The sequence below is a fragment of the Thermobia domestica genome, chromosome 7, assembly GCF_964235325.1.
Source record: "Thermobia domestica chromosome 7, izTheDome1.hap1.1, whole genome shotgun sequence".
NCBI lineage: Eukaryota > Metazoa > Arthropoda > Insecta > Zygentoma > Lepismatidae > Thermobia > Thermobia domestica.
This window is the reverse complement of record NC_137460.1, coordinates 175,012,027-175,038,312: the sequence shown is the minus strand read 5'-3', so window position 1 is coordinate 175,038,312 and position 26,286 is coordinate 175,012,027. Positions and strand designations below refer to the sequence as shown.

Below are 26,286 nucleotides of genomic sequence, written 5' to 3'. Positions count from 1 at the left end.
AAAGCAATCCCTGCCCCAAAACTCATGTATGTTGAAAATTTGATTGAGATCGGTCGGGTGGTTGAAAAGTGATGAAGCCACTAATGCAGTTTTTATTGTATTATTTTTACATATATATCTCCCCCTCCCCTCCGCTACGTCGGCTCGTCAAAGTGAAACAATAAAAAAAACTCTCAAGGCCCGACCCTCATATATGTTGAAAATTTGATCAAGATTGGTTGGGTGGTTCAAAAGTTATTAGGTTTTATTAGATTTATTTATACGTCCCCCTCCCCTTGGATCTAGCGCTAAAGTGAAATTGCAAATATGTTTTCAGATCCGGACCTCATGTATCTTGAAAATTTGATTGAGATCGATCGGATAGTTCAAGAGTTATTAAATTACAAAAATAGTCACTTTTAGTCTTATATGAATTGTTTTTATATATCTCCTCCCTCCCCCTCCCCTAGGTTGCACCGTAAAAGTTAAATGATAAAAACATCCCATGCCCGAACCCTATCTATGTTGAAAGTTTGATCAAGGTCGGTTGAGTGGTTCAAGACTTATTAAGTTTTATTTATTTTTATATATGTCCCCTCCCCTCCCCCTCCCCTTCTTTGTACTGTAAAAGTGAAATGAAGAAACCATCCCCACCCAAACCTTATCTATGTTGAAAATTAGATCGAGATCGGTAGGGTGGTTCAAGAGTTAAGTTTTATTCATTTTCATATATTTCCCCTTCCCCTGTCCCTCCCCTACAATCTACTGTCAAAATGAAATGATAAAAAACTTTTCAGGTTTTAATTTCATATATGTTGAAAATCTGATTGAGATCGATCGGGTTGTTCAAAAGTTATTAGTTCACAAACATGGTCACTTTTATTTTTATATTTATTGATTTCATAAATTTCCCCCTCCACCCCCACCCTACGTTCTCCGTCAAAATGAAATGATGAAAATCATCCCAGTCCCAAACCTCATCTACATTGAAAATTTGATCCTGATCGGTCATTTGGTTCAAGAGTTATTAAGTTTTATTTATTTTTTATACGTCCCCACTCCTCCCCCCCCCTAAGTTCTACTGTCAAAGTAAACAGCTAAAAAGACTCCCAGGCCAGAACCGCATCTATGTTGCAAAGTTGATCGAAATTGGTCGGGCAGTTCAAGAGATTAAGTCACAAACATAGTCACTTTCAATTTTATAATATAGATTTTTTATATATATACACCTCTCCCTCCCCTCAGTTCAAACGAAAAAAAAATAGGCATAGGGTTATTTTTACGTAATATTCATATCCTAGTTCGTACTGTGAATAATTCCTCTGCTATAGCTGCTAATTTTCTTTAACACTTCAACAAATACTTCATTGGCAACAATGGTGAACGTTGCTGCAGGGAGTTTGAATTGCTCTAGTTCCTGCTTGCAATACACACGTAGATGGCACTGCGTCGGAATACACACCGATCGAAAAACGAAATTTTTCAGTCTGGATACACACTTTTCACACACAAACCGGCTGTATCCGTATAAACGAGCGGAGTCAAAAGAACTCGCGGGGGGACCCCTATAATGGTCCTGCACGCGTTAAAAGTGAAAAACTTTTCGAGCAACCACTAAAAAATTCTCGCTTTGCAAAAATTGCTCAGAGTGCTGCTCTGTAGCCAATCGACCTACAAAGATTGGCGGGTTCACCAACGCGCGCGCGCACACACACACACACACACACACACACACACACACACACACACACACACACACACACACACACACACACACACACACACACACACACACACACACACACACACACACACACACACACACACACACACACACACACCCCTGTTTGTCTACCCTACAAAAGGCGTATGCGAGCTGGGCCATAGGAAAACCGAGTATGCATTCATATCTGCTTTATTAATGGAGCTATTTTCCTGATACGCTCCCAAAAGTTGCGTCATCGATAAAGCTACATTTCCAGAAGCACCAGAATGCAGTATCTCGTCCTTGACTGGGTACGTACAAGTGAGCACCCAAACCAACTGGGCATTTGCAAAACGAGTAAATGTAACAAACGAAGACACTAACAAACAAACAAAGATATTGTGTGTAAAATGTGTAAAATGCGAGTTCAGTGAGTAAATTTGAGCAATGCAATTAGAGCAATTGCTTTAAACACTAGTTAACTTTGTAACAAATGAAACACATGGATTAATGCTGTTGACTTTCTTGGGTCCTCCAATTTCCTTCCACATTTCCTTTGCACCAATTATTTCATAATCTTTCACCCTCATTAATCACACGTCTATTATAAGCTATAGAGTAAAACCAAGGGATGTAAAACTAGAAATTTCATTTCATTTCATTTCGAATGGAATAGCGCATTGATTCAATCCCCCGGAGAAGTTAGTTTGTGGTGGACAACATCGTTTCCATGGGTTTTCTCGGAGTACTCCCATTTACTTCCACATTCTCATTCCACTAATTATTCCATCACCATTCACTTGCCTTAGTCATCGCCTCCCGTAACCTAACGGGCATAATCGTGGGACGCTAAACTGTAAGATTTCATTTTATGTTGAAATGGAATGGCGAGACTAAAGTAGGGTTATATCTGTTTGTGTGTTTAATGAAGGTTATTGTTTTTTCTGCACCGAGGCTGTATAAGAGGGAGACCTATAGTTCAAGGTGGAATCCGAACCACTATAATAGTTCAGATTTTATAATTGCTTCCATGAGACAATGTGACCAAAGGGACACGTGCCAGCTACAAAGCCAGCGGGAGAACAATATTATATGCCTACAAGAAACACCGAAACAAGATACATTATTCATACCAGGTGGGAGACCCGGGTTCCCGGCGGGAGGTCATGTGATTCGGATTCCATTTTAATCAGTAGGTCCCGTCTCATATAGCGTCACTGCTGAAAGGGACGTTAAACACAAAATCAACTTAACTCAACTATTCGTACCATCGAATTTAATATTTTTGTTATAACGTCGAAAATGAAGTACTAAACGGCAAGAATACTGCAAAACAAGATATAATATAAAACAATAAAACGAAACAGGCAGTAAGTTTAAAATTGACAAGTGAGGGATTTTAAAACTTTAAGACATTATCATGTTACTTGCATTAACACTTAGCAACAACACACAAATATACTATTATACTATTGAACTAATATACTATTAGTTCATATAATATGACTAATATACTATTGAACGTCGTAATCTTGCATCACTTAAAACTTCTGTTGCTCTGGAATATTATAATTTATTTGTCTAATCGAATCAATTTATCTATTTTACTATTTTATCCGTAGTAACTATGAAACAAACCATAGCTTATTCTAATACGCAATGTTTTCAATTTTAATGCGAATGGTTAGCAATAATCTGTGCATTCACTTTTTTGACAACTTTTTTTATCCGTCTGTCATCACATATTTGCAGTACTCTTACATATATATATATATATATATATATATATATATATATATTTACTTCGGTCTCCATGAAATCCATATATTTGCTCCCAAGGGATTCAACTGTTAATTTAATGAGAGAATGTCGAGACCATTGGAATCCAAAATTAGTGACCAACAAAACTTGATCCCTGGCTTCTACATATGCACCATTGTTCTCTCGGTTTTCTGTCCTACCGGCTTGCTTCAAAGACTCACTGCCCTTACGAACTATTGCGAAACTCAAATGCTACTAAATGATTCATATAAGCATTATATAACTACCTATGAGATTTTGTAGTTGACTTCCCAACTTCATAGAACAAAACCTAATTGCAGCATCCTATTCATTAATAATAATTATTATTATTATATAGAGATGCAAGGCCTCGGGAAAAAAACGGCTTTTTTTTGGAAAAAACTCGTTTTTTTTCTGCTACGCTTTTTTGCTTGGGAAATTTTGGGCTTTTTTCAAAATTCTGCTTTAAATTGATAAAGCATATTTTGTTTCGCTTCTCTGTAACACAAAAAGTCATTTAATTAGTATCTGATGCCGATAATAATATAAAACCTCAAAAATAAACCATGAATTTCGAAAAGATATTTCAAACAATTTTACTTCTCAACATATTTACATTATGAATTCCAAAGGATTAACCAGTGTATATAATAAGAATTTTTTAAACCTCCTATATATAAAAGTAAGCAGGGTTGGGAAGAACCATGGTTGTTTTTGAAAATGCCAAAAACCCGTTTTGGGGGGGAAGTTTAAACTGGTCTTTTTTTGGCTTAAATCAGGTTTTTTGGGTTTAGATATTTTGCTGTATGTATTTATATTACATATTGACGGAAAAAAGTTTGTTTCGCCTTGGTGTTTTTATGCAACAACAGGGTTATTCTGGAAGAGGTCGCATAAGCCCCAAGAAGTCCGGTCAGTAAATTTCTTAAATTGGGAAACTCCCGCCCTAGCCATCGGGAAAATCCCGTCATTACTCTAAATGAAAAACAATAATGGAAAAATCCTGTTATTGCTTTGCATGTAAAATTTAAAGGTCAACGTATCATAATCAATACGCTAAAACTGAGGTATTAAATAACAAATTTAGTACGTACATATCATTGAAAGTCCAATCCAAGCTAATGTTGGAAGCTACGTAGGAAATCGATAAATTATGCCAATTTCTATCAATATATTTAAGCAACCTTGGCTTCTTTGTAAAATAACAGGCATTCAGGCATGCAGAAATATACAATTTGGTTTCGTTTCGTATGTTCAGGCTTAACATCCTTACGTAATACCGAGGTTATCAAGGAGAAAACTCGCTTAAAGTTACATCCGAACCGCTACTTTGTTTACGCATGAAAGAAGGGTTGTGTTTCAACCGAGAATTGAACATGGGACACCTTGATTAAAAGGTGAAAAGGAAATAAAACTAATGCAGATTGTTTGATGTGTGGAAACATCACCATGAAGTTCACACGATTCGCATTTTTCATTCTTTTTATTTTTGTGTTTAAACCAGTTGTTTATTTAAGAAAAAGAAAAAAAACAGCTGGTGTAAACCAGCCAACCCTAAAAGTAAATACTTCTTTTTAAAAAATACACAAACAACTAGCAAAATTCTATGTAGTATTTTTACTTCAAAATATTCCATACCCTCTTTTTGGAACAAAATAAAATTAAAAGAAAACATAAGAGAAATACTTAGATTTATATGGTACAATTAAAGGCTGCACATCTAGAGCTTTTGGTTCTGTATATTCTTGAAATGCTATAGTTTTCTATAACCATTACGGTTTACTCAGTCCTCGTTTTTTTTTTTTTTTTTTTTTTTTTTTTTTTTTTTTTTTTTTTTAATTAACAAGAGTGATTCAACATATGAAGGGTGTGAGGCAAGAACATGGTAACCCACAATTTTACTATTTTCAGAAATTAGAGATTTTCTCCTGCACAATGCGTTTTGAAAGTCTGAAAGCTGATTTTTCACATAATACTATACATGAAAGACTGAACGAAGCGGTATGCGTTGCTGTCTATCTGCTGCATAACTCAGCAATTGAAAATTGGTTGGTTACCATGTTCTTGGCTCACACCCTTCATATCATGACGGAACTCTCCCCACCCCACCACCACCAAAAAAAGGACTATGGAATATATTTAAGTTAAGATAAATACAACTGCACAACAAACATGATCGAGTGGAGCTTTTGCGCTTCTATCGGGAAGTTCGGGATTCAACCCAGCATTCGAGCATTCTGACAAAGCTTTTCTTCATTCTATCTGTGAAGTAGAAATAGTGCGTGTACTGTGAGTTGGCCGACTTCCTTGCGTTATTATTACTAATTACCAGCAGTAACTGTTTTGCGAAGGTTAGAGGGGTGTTCTTTCGGACTGAAGCCTGTTCCCCAAAATTACGGAATGTCTACAACAAACGAAATATCTATTAGTTATGCCTTTACTCAGAAACTTTAAGCTGCCGTCAAATAAAAATTACGAATGTTTAGAAAAACTAAACATTAGTAAGAAAAAAACCCTCCCAAAATACTTTTCTAAATCCGCCACTGATTCTCAGTATAAAATGATCTTCAAGGTTGTATCCGGAAGATTATCGCTAAATATATAAACGAAACGAAATACTGTATTAGTTATGGCTGTACTCATAAACTTCAAGCTCCTCCCAAATAAAATTAGGAGATTTTAGAAAATGAAACGATCAGAGAAACCCGTCCCAAAGTACGTTTCTAAATCCGCTACTGATTATTTGTATAAATTAGTATTCAAGGTTGTATCCGGAAAATTATTGCTAAATCGTTGCACAGCTACAGTATAACAGAAATGTGGAAGTACGGTTAGACGGATATATTGAAAAAACGTACGCTTTGACGGATATATAGAAAAACATAAGTTTAACTTTTGCGCTAGAAGCTAGAGTACTAAGCTCTTAGAAATGAAACACGGATGACAAACTAAAATGATTTAAAGAAGAAAAAAATGTTGATAACTCAAAAGTTAAAATAAAGTTAAATAGCCTATAAAATTGCCCTCAAATACTACATTCTTCACGTTAGCTTTAATTCGTAAAACATGTGCTCCATCCATCTTGATGGTGAATTTCAGAGCGAAATATGGCATTTAGGTCATGGAATTCTTATCTCACTATAGAATATACTATAATAAAGCTATTTAGATAGAAAAATCATAAAAATGAAAAAAGCCAAAATTTCCAAAATTCTCGATTTTTCCCAAAAAAGCCGGCTGTTTATGTGAAAAAAATATATAGAATCAAAAAAGCCGGCTTTTTTACATCTCTAGTTGTTACTGTCGTTGCAACCATAACACCGATCTGAAAATAAGCTAGCAATTATTTATTTCAAACTAATTTACTCCTTTTAAACTAATTTACGGCTAATTTACGGCATTGTTTCAGAGGCATATTGAAACGTGTGTCGCATGGATATTGCTCTCAATAGATTTGCGTGCACTGGAATATATTCACTGAACCCTCAGATATTTACAAACCCGACTATCTCTCCGCAAACTTGATTCATGTTGCAATATGATACACTGGATCTACCTCTAAAGACCCACAATGTTCAACTTCATTAGGGGTTAAGGAAAATTTGGATACTTCTTGTTTGTCGTCTGCAGCGAATCATGTTCTCCACATATGACCGACAAATCAGAATCTACTCGTCCATCATCTAGTAAAGAGCTCTCCATTAGTGAACAGTTATAATCATTGACGGAAAATCGCAAGAGACGTTTAGCGTCACGCACCAGAAGAACTGAGTAAAGCGCGATTCCATATAAGAGGCAAATTGAAAGAAAAAGTGATTTTAGCAAATGAAGTAGCAAAGTAAGGTCACAAGAAGCTAATGAAGCACTACACAGACAACGAGAAAATATTAACAAGAAAGCCCCACTAAATGTATAATTTGTGGTGAAACGTTCAATGAATGCTTGGTGCAGTGTGAATCCTGCGATGGCTGGGTTCATGAAACTGCACCTCAATTGAGTCAACAGATATCCATTACACGGTACCACTGTTAGCTTCGTGGATAGGTTTTCTTATTGTTCCTTCTAGGTGTAGAATATGATGTTTTTCAAACATCTTACGTGTTCGTTAGTGCTCGCCAATATTCCAAATATGTGAAATTTAGCGATCTGTATTGCCATTTGTTTATTTCATTATTTTAGCATTTATGTCGATATGTTCAGTTTGTTAATAAAGTTCACATTCCATATTTCAGGCTTATTTCGGGGCAATTTTACATATTTTTACCAAGAGGCAGTTCAATGTGTTAAAATGTCTGGGGCTACCTCCTTTCCCCTAAAGTGTGAACTAATATTCACATGTTTATATTTCCAAGTTTACTTTTGGAAAATGCTTAGCACTCTTGAGTTAGGTACTAATTTGTGCATCACAAAAAGTTGGACACCAGTAAGTTCCCTCCTGAAATTGGGGGGCAGTGCTCCCTTACACCACCCTTCCGTCTTGTTACGGCACTACGAGTTTTACGAATCCTGATGCAGGGACGACCATGTTTTCAATGATTTTGTATCCATTCAGCACAGGCTGCTAGTATAGAACAGATAATTAGGCCCAAATGAAGATCAATAATACAGTGAGAGCAGCTAGATTCACTTCTTCCACTCTTGAATAAAATTCACAAAACATGGTTACTTCCCTTTCCAGTAATGCTACATGAGTTGCTATATCTATGCCTTCTGCATTGTTAAACCAGTGTACAAAAGCTTTTTTTCTCGCTACAAGTGAATGTCGCAACAGATCAATGAAAGATACAAATATCTATCAAGACAAACTACATAAAATCAGTAGATTTCGTTCTGAAACAATCACAGGAAAATATGGATGTTATCAATATGGTTGTTTAGCATGTGGAAAACATTTTAGATATCAATGTTCAGCTAGGAGCGCACAATGTAGGAATTGCAACGAATATAATCATCTTGCACACTATTGTCCAAAAGGTATACAAATAGGTACTTTAGAAGAATCATTGAGTTACCTGATGAAGATATTCAGAAGAAAGACAAGATCTTCATCGTTACTGAATTACAGAAGAATTAGATGACAGAAGCAAATACGAATATAGAAGATGAACGAAATTTTAGTTCAGTGGAGATTTTATGTTAAGCTCCATTCCGGTAGCCAATACAGAGAAGAAAATATGTTCACTAGTAGTTAATCGAATTTAATTGGTAAAACGAAATTCAGGGCTTAAACAGTAGAATCTGAACCAGAAAATCGATAACAGAGGAATCAGGTCTGTAGACACACCGACAAACAGGTAGTAGAAACGGAATACCTTAGTATGAGTCAGGGAATACCTACAAGGTCAACAATAATAGAAGGAAAGAATTCAAATAATCAAATTTTAGAATTTTGACCTAATATATCATCTTAATACGTAACCATTTAGTCATGATATGCGTCTCCAAAACAAATATGGTAAACAGGTGAGAATAGAAAATAAAGTTAGGAAAGAAAGAAACAGAAGAAAACAATTCAGAAATGTAGATAGTGGAATAATAAGGATGTGTAAAAATAAAAGAAGGCAAAGATATAGAGGAATTAGTCAAGAAGAAAGATGTAGGGGATAAGTTTAAAGAATTGATATAAAAAGATGATGGATGGAAGTCTGAAGAATTAAAGCAAACCGTTGAGACACAGGTGAAGAAGAGAGAAAGAAAAGGAATGCGTACAAGTTTACTTTTGGCGCACCACTAGAAACAATTGTTAAAACTTTTCTTTTACTAAGATATAATTCTTTTTTACTAATTTCCTTCTTATTGTCCCCTAAAAGGTTTCCCTTGGCGACATGAAAATGTCTCACTTGGCATAGATAAAATACAGGGATGAATAAGTGCAAAAACTCAAACCAAAAGGTGTTAGGTGGGCATTAAAACACGAATGCTATCCACTCGGGTCTGGGAAGAATAAAGCTGGTGGGCCCGTACGCTAGCCCGGGAGTGCGTTTGAAAGGAACAAGTCTGTCAGCAGTCGGAGATATGTGCGCAAGCCAAGATATAAAGCAATGGGTTTGGTCAGTGGTACGAATTTCAATAGCACTTGTAATGGTTTATTTTCTAGTAACGTTGCATTTGAACACACAAAATACAGGGTTTTTACATTGTGTAAAAATATGCTGCCAGTGGAAAATAACATCTAATAGTGCCATCTTTCATATACACTCACTAATTATATCCGACGCAAACCACTTGTAATCATTTTAGGCTAGGAACACTACACTTGTAAACCTATAATACAGAGTATTACTTTGTATTTCATTCTGTCGCATGCATATATTTGTTCCTTATAAACATGCCTATCCATACAAAAAATTGAATTTTACATGTAAATAGTTCAAAGGGTCTTGCGCCAAAGCTACACCTCCATATAAGAATGAGATACAGGTGAAGACGGGGGTCAAGAGGAAAAGAAGCTGCAAAAAGGAGTAAAAATGGAGAAATTTTTGTATGATGGTTATTAGTAGCGAAAAATACATTAATGAAGTGTCACCTGACAAAGTAGAAGAAGGAAAGAAAACGGGAAAAAATTCTGATATAGAACAGTTGAATATTTGTTGTTTGTAGTTGAAAGATAAAGTGTTGAATGTTTGTTGATTACGGCTCCTATTGCCTATTATTTCGTGAGCTTGAGAGAACCCAAACGATGTTTTCGAATATCGTAGCTTTTGATATGTTAATAGTAATGAGGGAAGTCGGCAGAATTATCGCGAGGCTGCGTGGCTCTATTGTCAACGGTTTCCCAATCATGCTGGACAGTCGAGGAAAGCATTTCGTCTTTCACACGTGGTGTGCAGAGGACTGGGCATGTCCCTCCTCAACAGAAAAGACGTCAGCAGATCAGGCGTCGTGGTAAGGATAAACGGTCTCCCGGCATCCTTGCTGCAGTCCATGTGGTTCCCCAAATCTCGAAAACACGATTCGCCAGGGATGCTGCGATAAGCAACATGACGGCTTGGAGGATTCTGCTCAACAACGTGCTCCATCTTGACCATGTTCATATGAATCAGGAACTCCGAGAACAAACTTTACATATCCGTCTAGAGTTTTGTCAGTGGATGAGTGACGGGAAACCCATATTTCTACCGGGACATTCTGGGGACGGATCAAGCGACCTTCAAGAGTAATGGAGATGTCAGCACACACAACGCACACTATTGCTCCAGTTTGAATCCTTTTCTGAAGTGTCTACGTGCACTACGAACAGAGAAAAATGCCTGTACCGGGTGGCCTGATGGTAGCAATTCAACAGCAAATAACAGACGTAAATCCCAAACCGCAGAATTTAAAGAAGAGTGTTTCCCGTTAAAGTACTGTCTATTTCAATAATACTTTCCAAGAAATCGAAATTGATACCAATTTCCATTTGAAATTTTGGAGTTGACCACCGTGGATGTATCCCCGCTTCGCCACTTGATATAGAAGCATCACCATTGATTCTTCACGTACGATTTGGTCATTCAGTTTTTTTTTTGTTTGAAATGTCTGCGTGCACTACAAACAGAGGAAAATGCCTGAGATGGGTGGTCTGAAGTGGCAATTCAACAACAAATAACATAAGCAGATACCAAACCGTAGAATATGACGAAAAGTGTTTTCCGTAAAAGTTGTTTCTTTATCAGTAATACTTCCAAAGAAGTCGAAATTGATACCAGTTTCCATTAAAAATTTGGAGTTGATCCGCTACGCCACTGGATATGGGAGTATCACCATTTTATTCTTCAGATACGATTTAGTCATTCATTTTAAGTTTGAAGTGTCTCCGTGCACTACGAACAGAAAAATGAGTTGACCCGGTGGTCTGATAGTAGCAATACAACAAATAACCGACGTAGATCCGAAACCGTAGAATTTAACGAAAGTGTTTCTCGTAAAAGTTCATTCTTTTTCAATATTACTTCTAAAAATCGAAATTGATACCATTTTCCATTAAAAATTTTGGAGTTGACCCCCGTTGGTTTATTTCCACTACACCACTGGATATGGAAGTATCACCATTTGATTTTCCATGTACCATTTGGTCATTCATTTTTTGTTTCCAGCGTCTACTTGCACTAGAAGCTGAGAAAAAGGCCTAAGACTGGTGGTCTGATACACCCTCTCCCCCTCCATACATTGCACCGTCAAAGTAAAATGATAAAAGTCATCCCAGGTCCGAACTTCATCCATGTTGAAAATTTGAATGAGATCGGTTTGGTGGTTCAAACGTTATGGAGTTTTACTAGTATATACCCGCTCCTCTGGGTGAAATGAAAATTTAAATGCACAATTCCGTATCTCATGTGTTTTGTAACCGTGAAATATGCTGTTTTCGTTTTTAATGGCTTCGAATTAAACGGCATCGGAAAGATCACTGATCACCCCGTCGACCCCGAATATCATGTATCCGACGCTAATATTAATCATTTTCGATCATTTTATTATCTCCCCATCTCCCAAGCTATGGGGCTGAGTTTGGTTTCAAACGGGATCGGAAGTGTCATTCTTCATCTCAGCGACCATAAAAACTACGGATCAGACACTAATGTCGGACAATTTTGAACATATATATATATATATATAACCCCTCCTCTTCTTTCATGTTGTGCGGCATGTCATTGGAAGGGTCACCGGTCATCTAAGTGATCCCGGAAACTAAGGATTCGACACTGATATGGGTTATCTTTTATTTCCCTCTTCCCCCTTTCCCAAGACGCGCGGCTGAATTTGGAATTAACACCATAAGAAGTGTCATTGTTCATCTCGGCGATCCCAAAAACTATAGATTCGACACTAACTTTGAATCATTATATCCCCTCCCCCATGTTGCGGCCCATGTCATCGGAAGTGTCACCGTCCATCTCAGCTACCCAAAAAATGTGGATTTAGCACTAATATCGGTCATTTTCGATGATTTTTAAACCTTTTACTCCCCCTCAACCAAGTTGAAGGTTTGAATCTGAATTTAAACGGGAACGAAAGTATCACTGTTCATCTAAGAGAGCCAGATAACTATAAATTCTACTGATAATGGGCATATTCGACCATTTTTAATATATCTATTTCTCCCTCCCCTTCAACTTGTGGAGCTGATTTTGGATTTAAACCGGATCGGAAATGTCTCTGTTCATCATAATGATCCCGAAAACTATGGATTAGACACTAATATTGGTCATTTTCAATCATTATTATATACAGCTCCTCCTCCCTCATCCATGCTGCGGCACACGGTATCAAAATTGTCACTGTTAATCTCAGCAAATCCTAAAACTATGGATTCGACACTAATATTAGCCATTTCCGATCATTTTTAATGTTTATTCCCCTCCCCTACGTTGCAACTTCCCCCTCTCCAACTATCAGGGCTGAACTTGGATTGTTACAGCATCAGAAGTAGCACTGTTTTTCTCATCGATCCCGCAAACTATGGATTCAACACTAATATTGGTCATTTTGATCATTTTTAAATTTCTCCTCCTTCCCCCTCCCCTACGTTGCATCGTCAAAGTGGGTAGCCTAAAGTAATCCCTGCCCGAAAACTCATGTATGTTGAAAATTTGATTGAGATCGGTCGGATGGTTCAAGAGTGATAAAGTCACAAAGGTAGTCATTTTTATTTTTTTACATATGTCTCTCCCTCCCTCTCCCCTATGGTGGCTCGTCATAGTGAAACGATAAAAAACACCCAAGGTCCAACCCTCATACCTGTTGAAAATTTGATCGAGATTGGTTGGGTGGTTCAAAAGTTATTAGATTTTATTCATATGTTCCCCTCTCTTCTCCCTTTCCTAGGATCTACCGTTAAAGTGAAATTACAAAAATGTTTCCAGATCCGAACCTTATGCATGTTGAAAATTTGATTGAGATTGGTCGGGTGGTTCAAGAGTGATGAAGTCACAAAGACAGTCATTTTTATTTTTTTACATATATCTCCCCCTCCCCCTCCTCTATACTGGCTCGTCATAGTGAAACAATAAAAAGCACCCAAGGTCCGACCCTCATACCTGTTGAAAATTTGATCGAGGTTGGTTGGGTGGTTCAAAAGTTATTAGTTTTTATTCATATGTTCTCCTCTCTTCTCCCTTTCCTAGGATCTACCGTTAAAGTGAAATTACAAAAATGTTTCCAGATCCGAACCTTATGCATGTTGAAAATTTGATTGAGATTGGTCGGGTGGTTCAAGAGTGATGAAGTCACAAAACAGTCATTTTTATTTTTTTTTACATATATCTCCCCTCTCCCTCCCCTATGCTGGCTCGTCATAGTGAAACGATAAAAAGCACCCAAGGCCCGACCCTCATACATGTTGAAAATTTGATCGAGATTGGTTGTGTGGTTCAAAAGTTATTAGTTTTATTAGTTTTTGATCATGTCCCCCTCCTCACCCCCTTCCCTAGGATCTACCGTTAAAGTGAAATTACAAAAATATTTCCAGATTCGAATTTCATGTATGTTGAAACTTTGAATGAGATCGGTCGGATAGTTCAAGATTTATTAAGTTACAAAAATAATCACTTTCAGTCTTATATAAATTGATTTTTTTATACCTCCCCCTCCTTCTCCCGCCATACGTTGCTCAGTCAATTTAAAATTATAGAAACAATCCCAGGCCTAACCCTCATCTATGTTGAAAATTTGATCAAGATCGGTTGAGTGGTTCGGGAGTTATTAAGTTTTATTTATTTTTTATAACCACTCCCCCTCACTTTTACCGTCCAAGTGAATAGCCTAAAACCAGCCCGGCCTTGAACCTCATCCATGTTACAAATTTGATCGAGATCGATCAGGCGGTTCAGCAGATTTAAAGTCACAAACTTAATGATTTTCAATTTTATATATATAGATATATTTTTATATACACACGTCTCCCTCCCCTCTCCCTCTCCTCAGCTCCAGTAAAAAAAGCATTTTAGGCATAGGGTTACTTTTACGTAATATTCATATCCCAGTCCTTACTCTGAATAATTCCTCTGCTATAGCTGCTATTTTTCTTTAACGTTCCAACAAATACTTGATTGGCAACAATGGTGAACGCAGACGCTGGGAGTTTGAATTGCTCTAGTTCCTGCTTGGAATACACACGTAGATGGCACTGCGTCGGAATACACACCGATCGAGAAACGAAATTTTTCAGTCTGAACACACACTTTACACACACAAACCGGCTGTATCCGTATAAACGAGCGGAGTCAAAAGAACTCGCGGGGGGACCCCTATAAGGGTCCTGAACGCGCTAAAAGTAAAAAACGTTTTGAGCAACCACTAAAAAATGCTCGCTTTGCAAAACTTGCTCAGAGTGCTGCTCTGTAGCCGATCGACCTACAAAGATTGGCGGGTTCACCAACGCACACACACACACACACACACACACACACACAGTGTGTTCCACTTGCACCTGCAAAGATGCAGTTCTGTGGCCTAAGTACACAAAATTTGGAAAATCCAATTTTGCCATCCAGATTCTTGTCCTTGAAAAGCAAGTATGCTTGCTTCAGGTTCATCAGGATCAATCGCTTTTGCATGTGGACTCTCCTCCTTGTTGATGAACATGTGGACTCTCCCTCCTTTTTTCCCCAGGCATCTGACGACTAACATCATCACTGTTTAGAAAGCATGGATTTCTTTGATCATCTTTTCAGACTGTGAGCGTCCTGGCTTTGGGTTTGGAGTTGATAGGATGCTCATTAATAAGTTTCTTTCCAGTACTAGCCATGTAATTTGTCATCCAAATTCGTTCTCAATTTTCATAACTGGATAGCTCTTGGGCAGAAGTGTAAGAATCATTATCTGATCTGATCTTTGGTGCATGGTGGAGCTTCTTTTTCAGTTGATTAATAATTTCTGACTCTGCATTTTTCTTTTCCTCATCATTTTTATTATCACTTTCAGAGTGTGCAACATGAGTGACACTGCGGAGGTGTTCCCTGAAGGATTTGCTTATAGATCTCAGCTTCTTTTCGGAGTACCGGATTTGTTTCAGCTTCATTTTCTGAATTGGTGACGTACAAAGTACCTGAAGGCTCTGGTTCAGTACGTCAGGTGATGTGAAAGTGATGATCAGATTTGCACTAAGAGACTGCCCATCAGACGATTCTTGTTTATCGCTTGCTTGTACGTCAGCTGCTGTGGAACGGCACCTACTTAGTTCCTTCCTGCACTTGTTACACACCTTGTTCAGACTGAGCTTTGAGTTATGGAGCCAGTTATGCCATCCATGCTTGCACCAGGCGGAGTCCAACCCTCACTTTACTGCTAGACTGCCAAACAGATTGGCACATGCATGGCAGTGCTGACAAAATGGAATCAATTAAGTTACATTTACAGGTAATGCTGCACCTGGATCACGGGACTATTCACTACTGATACTCGGAAATCTGCTATATAGTCACTGTGATCTCACTGGCTATGCTTGAACATTATATAGACACTTGCAGCTAGACCTGTCCAGTATAGAGCTAAGAGCTTGCTGGCATGCAGTGTCAATGTCCTCTTCTTTTACACAGGTAACGAAACTTCCAGAATGTTCCGGACATTTCTAGGCTTATCGAAACACCGAGAAGTATGCTGCAATATTTTAGTGTGCTGCAAGTTTAAAATAATTAGTTTAGTTACATTCGTTATTAACAGTTAAATAATTATATTCATTATTAACAGTTAAATACTGCTGATGGAAAGACTTAAATCTAGCAATACCGCGAGCGTAACGAGCCGAAAGAAATTTAGCATAGGTCTGAAGCCTATAATATAATAAGTTGATTGCTATATTTTAGTATTAAACAGAGGGATTTTAAGGGGCCCCCCGAGCTTGGAGTCTCGGAGCCTCGGCTTCATTGGCTGCGCCCTTAATCCGCTAATGCTTATAGATTCAAGGGTCCGGGCTAAAAATTCCGGCCCGTGCAGACTAGCCTCTGTGTATATGCTATCTTTGGAAATACAGTAGAGTTTCGCTTATCCGACATAAAACAGCCAGGCAGAACGCCGGAATTTATAGGCAGAACGCCGGAATTTATGGATGTGTTAAGAAAAGACCTATTAAAAGTCAAACTATGATATAATTTTACATATTACGCATCTAATCATGTTTTGTAAGAAATAAATATAATGCATTGAATCAGGGACGTATCGAGCGTGAGGTCCTGGAAGCTTTCCCCTTCCAAACCTCAAGCACTTTTTAATAAACCTTTTTCCCTTTTGAGGTTCTTTTATATCAGATTACTTTGAGGCGGTGTCCAAACTGTGGGCAATACGTTGTTGTTATCATTCTAAGAACATACCGTAATGCCATTGATACCAGGTGGAATTAAAGAACACTTTTAAATGAGATTACAATTTCGATTCCGTCATATAACGTCAATGTATTAGAACGATACACTCATTGCCATTTGCTATTTTTGTTATGTGATATACGTAGCAGACAGTTTTCCTTACATGTGTCTAAAAAAAATATTTTTTGATTTCGTTTGTGCTACAATTCAGTTTGTTTAAAGTAAACCGGTTCATAAATGAAAAGTAAGAAAGAGTTTAAGAGAAATACAGAACTGTTGCATTATTATTATTATTATTATTATTATTATTATTATTATTATTATTATTATTATTATTATTATTATTATTATTATTATTGATATTTTTAAAACATTAGAATTACGTGCTTACGAGGATTCGTGTTGGCCCCCCTCCGAAAAGAAAACCTGGATACGTGCCTGCACTGACGTATGAGTCATGGTGTAGACGGGCGTGCTAGGCGATAGAGTTCAGAGCATCAAAAACAGACTAAGACCACAACTTGCAGTTCTTCTTGCCGATTGATCCTACTTTTTACCTGCAATGATACAGGGGCGTTGGAACCAGGGGGCAAGGGGGAAGCTGCCCCCCTGAAATTTTTTGGAGGGCAAGATACTCGTTTTGAGACTGTAAAAACATCACATAAAAGTGATTACATGAATTAAATTTTGTTTCTTGATGGTAATGTGAAAAAAAATCTCTATTCCAGATTCATCTTTCTCTTTGAGACTTGAGAACGGTCGCTTTTCTCACCCCATTTTAGATAGATTTTGGAAAAAGGATTGAAAATTCTCTTTCTTTCCTTTGGTGTACATTCTCAAACCACTGTAAATTCTTTAAAAATTGTTGTTTAAGTAATCGTAAGTCTGCAATATGAAACGAGTCGTTGAGCGAGTTTTTAAAGTTTAAAAAAAAGTTAATACTATAAATGCGTAATAGGACATTTAAATATATTTTCTATAAATTTAAATTATTCTTGCAAATAATATGGGAAGTTCAGTGAGTTTTATAGTGAGGAAAGGTATATTCCTTGTGTGCACTAATGAATGACAATATTCAAGACGTTCTTGCTTGAAGAGGGAACACGTTCAAAAACGTCAGCAAAGACACTTCCGACAGGGATGTATGGGGGGGGGGGTCCTGGGGGTCCGGACCTCTCCCGAAATCCCGACTATTCTGTATATTGAACTAAAAGAAACAAGAGGGTGGGAATCAGAAATTTCCATTGCATACGCATATATAGTACAGATGGTTTTAAAAGAATATCATAACATTTAGAAGTTATATAGTTTACTTGTTCGTAGTTGAGTTAGTGCACCAAGCACGTTGGTGTAATAATACTGTTTGTTTTGGTGTTCCTCTTTCATTAATTTTGTTTTCTCCATCTTTGTGTGCCTTTTTTAAGCAAATACGATATAATGTTTTGAAGCTCAGAGTGTCCTATATCTAACAACCAATTTATTTTCTTCATATTATCCCAGGGGTAAAATTGGATCTGAGAAGGTAGGGGACGGTAGGTTGCGGAATGACGTCACGCCGTATCCTGCCTATCTTCGCCCATTGTAATTATTTAGGAACTGGGGGAACGCTATACATATTTTTTGGAGGTGAGGAGACAGCGTCCCCTCGCGTTCCCCCGTCACTTTTACCCCTGAAAAGATACACTAAATCAACTTTTTAAAACGTTTTCTTTCTGTTTAATTTCTTGGATTTAAAATCAAAATATAGGAATTTCTCTAAATAGTTTTCTGTTTGCTGTGAACCCAGTGATTTGTGATTATAGAATATTGTAAGCGTTATTATTATTCGTTTATCAGCCCCACAAAGTCAATAACTAGCAGGCGTGCCGCAGTGATAGCGTTACGGCTCCTCATTCGGGAGGTCCGGGGTTCGATCCCCGAGGCTAGCCATCGTGACAGGTTATTTCACGATTTTCCTCAGGCAAATGCTGGGATGGTCGGTTCTTTAAAGGCCATGACTTCCTTTTCTAATTACTTCTTCCTTTCCTTCCTCTGTTCCTCTTCCGGGTTGTGAGCTCGCCGAGGAACGTCATCCCTTAGTTATGTGAAGGGTAGATATAGCCAAACTTGCTGAAGGGCCCATAAAAATTCAAATCCTATCCCATCCACAAAGTCGATGGTCAAATTACTAGTTGGCGAACCTTAACAACAATTTTTCAGCGCACAGTTTTATTTACAGAGTTGAAATTTTGGTTCACGTGATATTCGTGTTTGGATTCTTTTATCGTTGCTTTATCAGCACAACAGAAAGCAAAATGAACACTGCTTAAGTTCTCGAAAGGAGCACTCACTTTACGCATTAACGTTCGCTTGAATCCCCTAACTACCCTAATCACATAACGTTACATGGCTTCACTTAGGCCATGTAGTGTTGAAATCTGTAAATCAGTCTGACCTTGAAATAAAAGAGTTAACTTTGCGTTACTAACTCGTATGCTATTTATGTAGGAAATGCAAGGAAATGCATATGTTACACATGTGTTCCTTACTTTATGTCTAACCGAAAAAGAACTCTTCTTAACACATGGTTATCATCAACAAATAAAGTATCGAAAAATACAAATCTTTCTGGTGTTTATGAAAAACTTCACTAACAATCACTGCCAGCATTGGTACAGAAAGTTCACAACAAAATACATCTCAGAATTCTCTGCAATGTACCCTAATTAAAGAACAGGGTTCCACGAGCACCTCCAAGCAGCAAATTGAGCAAAGCGTCAGGCAAATTGCGACAAATTCCCCCAACACTCCCACACAGGACTTGCTTAAAGAACTTGATGAACGATCTTGTGTAAGCGATCAAGCGAAAGAATTCGAAATTCCTGTTTTAGAAAATAAAACTCAGCCGACTAAGGATTTCACTTTTTCACGAACTGCGCGCCGATCTCGTCGCGAGGAATGGTTCCATACATTCCCTGGTTACATTATGATACAGTCAGAAATTGTTTTGTGTTTTGATTGTATAAGGCATATTATTTGACAGGTAAAATGCTGATACAAGGAGCTGAATTGTTTTTCCCGCCATAGGGTTCAAGAACTGGAAAAAGGCCACAGACAAATTCAGAGCACATTATAAAAGCGGACTCCATTGTCCGAATAATGTCCATGTGGGCATTTTCAACACAGTTAAAAATATGTCTATAAAATGGTAAATATTGTAGTTACAAACAGACATTTTTTCTAAGTAGTACCATTTTTACTATTTTGTGTGTTTTTAACTGTGATTTAAATGGTTGAAAATGCTTGTATCACACCAAAATCTAGCACAAAACTGGCACTTGATTTATTAATGTTAAAGATGTAAACCAAGATGCTTCTTGTAGATGGAAATTTTACCATCACGAAACTGTTTACAGCTACATTATATACTACTACTACTACTACTACTACTACTACTACTACTACTACTACTACTACTACTACTACTACTACTACTACTACTACTACTACTACTACTACTACTACTACTACTACTACTACTACTACTACTACTACTACTACTACTACTACTACTACTACTACTACTACTACTACTACTACTACTACTACTACTACTACTACTACTACTACTACTACTACTACTACTACTACTACTACTACTACTACTACTACTACTACTACTACTACTACTACTACTACTACTACTACTACTACTACTACTACTACTACTACTACTACTACTACTACTACTACTACTACTACTACTACTACTACTACTACTACTACTTCTTCTTCTTCTTCTTCTTCTTCTTCTTCTTCTTCTTCTTCTTCTTCTTCTTCTTCTTCTTCTTCTTCTTCTTCTTCTTCTTCTTCTTCTTCTTCTTCTTCTTCTTCTTATTATTATTATTATTATTATTATTATTATTATTATTATCCAACCATGTTACGTTACGAACATATATTCGTATTATCTTACATATATTCGTATGAAATTTTTAGAGATTATCAGTGTGGATTTAGGGAAATCGATCAACTGTCGACCAGATATTTACTATTCGATAAATACTCGAAAAGATATGGAAATATCTTACCCAGTACATCAGCTGTTTATTGGTTTTAAAAAGGCTTACGACTCGGATAGAAGAGAAACATTGTACAACATTCTTACAGAATTCGGAATACCGAAAAAGCTAGTTAGATTAATTAAAATGTGTTTAAATGAATCTCAAAGTAAAGTCCGAGCAGAAAAATTCTTGTCCATGAGCTTCCACGTCGAGAATGGCCTGAAACAAGGAGATGCGTTATCGCCATTATTGTCCAGCTTTGCTCCGGAGTGCGCTATAAGGAAAATTAAAGATTGCAACCAGGCCCTAGAGCTGAATTGTATTCACCAGCTTACGGCTTATGCTGATGATGTAAATTTAATAAGAGATGATAGGAGAACAATACAAAGAACTGTAGAGTCCTTATTAAACGCTTGCAGCGACATTGGTTTAGAAGTAAATGCAGAGAAAACTAAATACATGGAAGTTCACCGGGATAGTAATATGGCAAATTATGGATTCGTTAAAATATGAAATAATACTTTCGACAAGGTGGATACTTTCAAATATTTGGGATCAATATCACCAAATCAAAATCATAAAGGAAATTAAATGTCGACTGAAATCAGGAAATTCGTGTTATAATTCAGTGCAAAGTATTTTGTCGTTGCGAATTCTGTCGAGGAATTTAAAGCTTAAAACGTATAAAACGATAATCATGCCTGTTGTGTTTTATGGTGTGAAACATGGTCCCTTGAGGGAAGAACGCAGACTGAAAGTATTTGAAAATAAAATCTTGAGACGAATATTCGGACCCAAGAGGAACGGGAATGAGGGAAACTTCATAACGAAGAACTGAATAATTTATACGGTTTACCAAACATCGTTACGGTCATCAAGTCTAGGAGGCTCAGGTGAGTAGTTCATGCAGCCAGAGTGGAAGAAGGTAGGAACGCTTCCTTTCTATTTATAAATAATCTAATCATACAATTTTCCAGATGGAATTTTAAGATGTTCATAAGTAATGAATCAAATCTCTTGTTACACTTTCGTTGTTTAAGAGTACAAAGGGCCAGTACATACTTGCGTTGCTCTTGTCAATTTATTTAATATAATATGAAATACTGTATACGGTATTGTAACTGAAAAAGGTAGTACCTTACTAGTTACAACCTTTCGTCAAACAAGGTGTTAGAAACAACCAGGAAAACTAACATTGATATACAAATATTCAGGTTATGTCTTCTCTGCCCCCCCCCCCCACTTTTACATTCCAATCGCCGCCACTGGTCTCATCCATGTAAATTATAGGGCAGTTCTGCGTTTTCTAATAATATATAGCTCGTAAATAAACCAATCTCTTTGACCGAAATTCATCGTTTTCAATAAGTATTGTTTTCAGCCTTAATCCATATAAATCGTAAGGAACGGATTATTTTAGGTAAAGACCAAGTGCTTCCATTAAAATTAATATTTTCACGTAGCACTCGCAACAGTAATTTTACAGAAGGTCGTTGACCGTGAACAATATGAAATTCCTTAATTGTTCGACGAATAAAGCTTCAAATCTCCAAATTCTAGTTCTCCGTTGTGGCAGTTAGCAACACTATTAGGGTTGCCTGTTCCTTCCAAGAGTGGTGGTTGCGGATTTCAAGGTCATAGCTCATGCTGTCCCTCGCGCTCTGTAGAAGCCTCCAATGTTTAATTGTAGATGTTCTTGATACTGAATAACAGGGTTGGCAAAAACCATGGCTTTTATTGAAAAAAACTCAAAAAAGTTTTTTTATTGGTTTAAACCTTTTTTTTTATTTAAACTTTTTCTGTTTGTTTGTTTGTTTGTTTTTGGTTTAAATAATTTGCTCTATGTATTTATATCACATATGGACAGAAATAAGTTTGTTTCACCTTGGCATTATTATTAAACAACCGGGCTATGCTGGAAGGGGTCACGTAAGCTTAAAGCGGAATCCAAACCGTTTCTTGACTGACATCCGAGAAAAATTGTCCTCCATTTGAACTCGAAACCGGAACTAATTGGCCACAAGTGCGATACGTCTGCCGACTCACTCAAGAAGGACTCCTGATAAAAAAAATACGTTGTAGTGATCTTTACATACTTGTTAATACGACTGTCAAGAGTCATTTCAGAAGGACAAAATGATAAACAGTTGCACAAGTGAAACCATTATACAGAAATACATATGAACAATTTCAAAATATTGTAGAGTACAGAAGAAATAATTTAGTCCAAGTTAGTTCACTACGACTTTTATTAATCCAAGTTAAAGAAATACAACGACTTAATTTGCATATCAGTAAGAAAAGTGAATACAGATACGAATTATTTGAGTCCACTTTGGCTCTGACCCATTTATACATAAATAGATACCAAAGATACTTCTGATTTCAATAAATTCCTCTCGTGGGGTTTGTATGCTCCCCCCCCCCCCCGGAAAGAAAGTACAGCATTTCGATGTATTTTATCAATAATAAACATTATTAAAACGAAACAATATTTAGAATTTTTCTTTGCAATTGCATAACAATAATAACACACTAAAAATCATAAAAGAAACATTCATAGACTTATACTTAAAAAAAGTTGCTTTTGTAGTATAATCTCTTTGAGTAATGAATGGGGAATTTAGGGTTGAGTATAATACGAATAATATACGGGAGGAAACGTAATAACCCACAAATGTGTGTTCATCAAGACTTTACGAATACTTACACTTTTACGAACATTTTTCGTTTTTTGGTTTAAACCAGTTTTTTTAAACCAGCTGGTTTAAACCAGCCAACCCTGCTGAATAAGAAGGGTTGTATTGTAAGATTTGATTTAACATGTTGATTTAAAATATGTAATAACCTAATGTGGTGCTATTTGAAAAAAAAAAAAAACACCCTTATATTGAGTTGCCAGCACTATTAAACGGGTGGTATTCCAGAGTATGTCAAACAATATCCCTTGCTCGTTATTTGCAAGATACGAAATTTCAGCCTTTTACATCTATTATTTTATAAGCTATTAAGGCATATCAAGATAAATGGTCTACATCCTCTATATACATGTGCTTCTATTGAATTGAAAGAATCATAGTCATTTTTTTTTTTTTAATTCACAATTAATTCTAATTGGTAATGTTTTCTTCTCAGCGTTGTAGGTGACGTGTTGGTGAAAGAACCGTAAGTTTCAATTTTGAATTACATTTCTAGTGCTTTTCATTTTCTTTACATACTTACTTATTCTTTCGTAGTTGATGCATGTGCACACTGTTCTTGCTTCTACTATTACTAACATCTTTCGTTGCTAGTTCATAAAGGTATATCGTAGCCTACATAATGGTGCTTTTGCTTAAAACTACCTCTGAGTAGAATTATTGGATCGAGTCATGCATTTCACATTATATCTTTATCCAGTTCTGAGATTAACAATAACAGACCCTACACCTGGCGCTACTGGAAGATGCACAGATCACGCACAGAAAAGGACTTTTTCCCACTACATTGTCTCGCAAGGAATCTAAGCAACGTGATTACGCCACAGATTCCGGATTTTCTTATATGATTTCCTCACAAGAATTTTCTCATTTAAAAGAAATTTTTGCTCACATATGGAATCTATTTAACATTTTTGTAAACAATTTGGTGACATTATTAAAAAGTCGTTACAGAAGTGTTAATATTTTCGAGTACACAAAATGACAACTGCTCCACCTTTGACATATCAGCAACATAAATTTTTCCAGTGTCCCTTTGTGGCCAATTTGCAAACGCACGTGCTTCTTCTGTTTGATCTTGGGATTGTGTGGCTCCTCTTAGGGTAGTCGCTAACGCTCTCGCTTTTGGTATAAGCGCTCCCGGTTTGATTCACGATGTGGACACTCGGTCGAAAAAGTGTAAAAACTTTTAAATCTCAGCCATATTTAGTGAGGTTTTCCTTATTCACACCACGCAAATGTGTCTAATATAATGCTTCCATGCCGCTTACTTCCTGTCCCATTCCTTTCTTTCTTTCCAGTTCCGCAGGTAGTATGATCGCCGATGGACGGTCCCTCATACGCGACGGTCAATACGGCTATAGAATCCGAAGTTCAGAAATATAATTCGTAATCATAATCGAGTGGGATTGTTTCCTTTGGATCAAAAACCCAAGTGATGGTTTGGATCCCACTTCATGCAACAAGTTTGTCACATGACCTCGGTGGCGAAAAGGAACGATAAACTGCAACGAATAAATAAATATATCTTTTATTTTTATTTGCCACCATCTTTTTAGTTATTGCATTTGGTTCGCCCTTTTGTGCGCTGCCGATGAGAGGGTCCTTGCTGCATATTTCTCTGCTTTTATTTAGATACATATTTTCCTGTAGAGGATACGCTTATTGTTGTTATTATATACACATTTTTGTGATGTGAGACTTGCAGAGAATACACTGATTTTTTTCTCGTTAGAGACATGTCTCCAGAGGAAACAAAGCATGACTTTTATGTGTTGTATTCAAGAAAAGGTAATGCATGACTCTATTATATAATGCATGATATTTTAACGTTATATTTGGTAGCATGAGGGATTGAAAGTTTCAACTTGCTTTCATACTGTTAACATTTGGAGATGAGATGTTTATGAATATGGACAGAAAGCACATCTAGTATTTTACCATGATATTTATAATTTGCATGTATCATTTTTGGCTGTCTGCGGTTAGTTCAGTTAAATTATATTTTTGACACTGTAGTGTTTAAGATTCTGTAAAGATCAATAGAATTATTTTTGTATTCAATATAAAAATAGAAAAGAGAAGTAATTGAATTGGTAGTATTATATTGTAGTTGGATACACTGAACATGAAAAAGTTATTCCAATAGGTCAGTTGGAGAGGTACGTTCCTAGTGTTTAGACGTCCGTGCGACATTGTAAAGATTGTAATAGCTAAGGCCAAAATATACTTATTCTATATAATAATGAGCAATAATTTAACATACAAAGGTATTAACCCGTCCATGTGAGCTTTTATTATAGTGTGTTATCGAAGGAGATTTATATGAAATAAGTTTAGTGGAGGCAGATTGTAGAGGACATTATCCTTTCGATACAGAAAAAAAAGGAACGTTGCAACACTTTTTTTACTTTCTTTTAATTACGTGTAAAGAAGTTATGTTTCGATCTTATAGCTTTTATGTTAGATAAAAGTTTATGATACCTAAGAAGGGCATTACTTACAACGTAAATGCTTCTGGAAAGTCCACATACGTAAAATAATGTCGCTAAGAGCTTTATTTTCATTAATAATTTTAATCTTTCCGTAAGCAACGATTAAGTTAACCAGTTAAATTTAATCATTGCTTACATTTACATTAATCAGTTAACCCTTTGACTACCACCGAGACACATGAGTCCCATGCGAATAATTCAAATATAGTTGGAATTTTTTTAAAAAATTAAAAAAAAATACATGTTAAACACATGTTAGTCTTCCATCGATTCAGATGTAACTAGGAGACTGTGTTTAGTTTCCAA

General features: G+C 36.6%; 1 protein-coding gene across 3 annotated transcripts in view; it reads left to right on the top strand.

Moving 5' to 3' along the window:
• The window catches only part of Ctr1A (Copper transporter 1A), a 277,241-nt gene that overhangs the window by 230,936 nt on the left and 20,019 nt on the right, over window positions 1-26,286 (top strand). For 2 of the 3 annotated variants that reach the window (XM_081765599.1, XM_081765600.1), the window contains exon 5: window positions 23,922-23,951. The exons of the other annotated variant lie outside the window; for it this stretch is intronic. In XM_081765599.1, coding sequence (XP_081621725.1) covers window positions 23,922-23,951 — 30 coding nt within the window. The remainder of the gene's footprint in view (window positions 1-23,921; window positions 23,952-26,286) is intronic. 3 annotated transcript variants of the gene reach the window in all.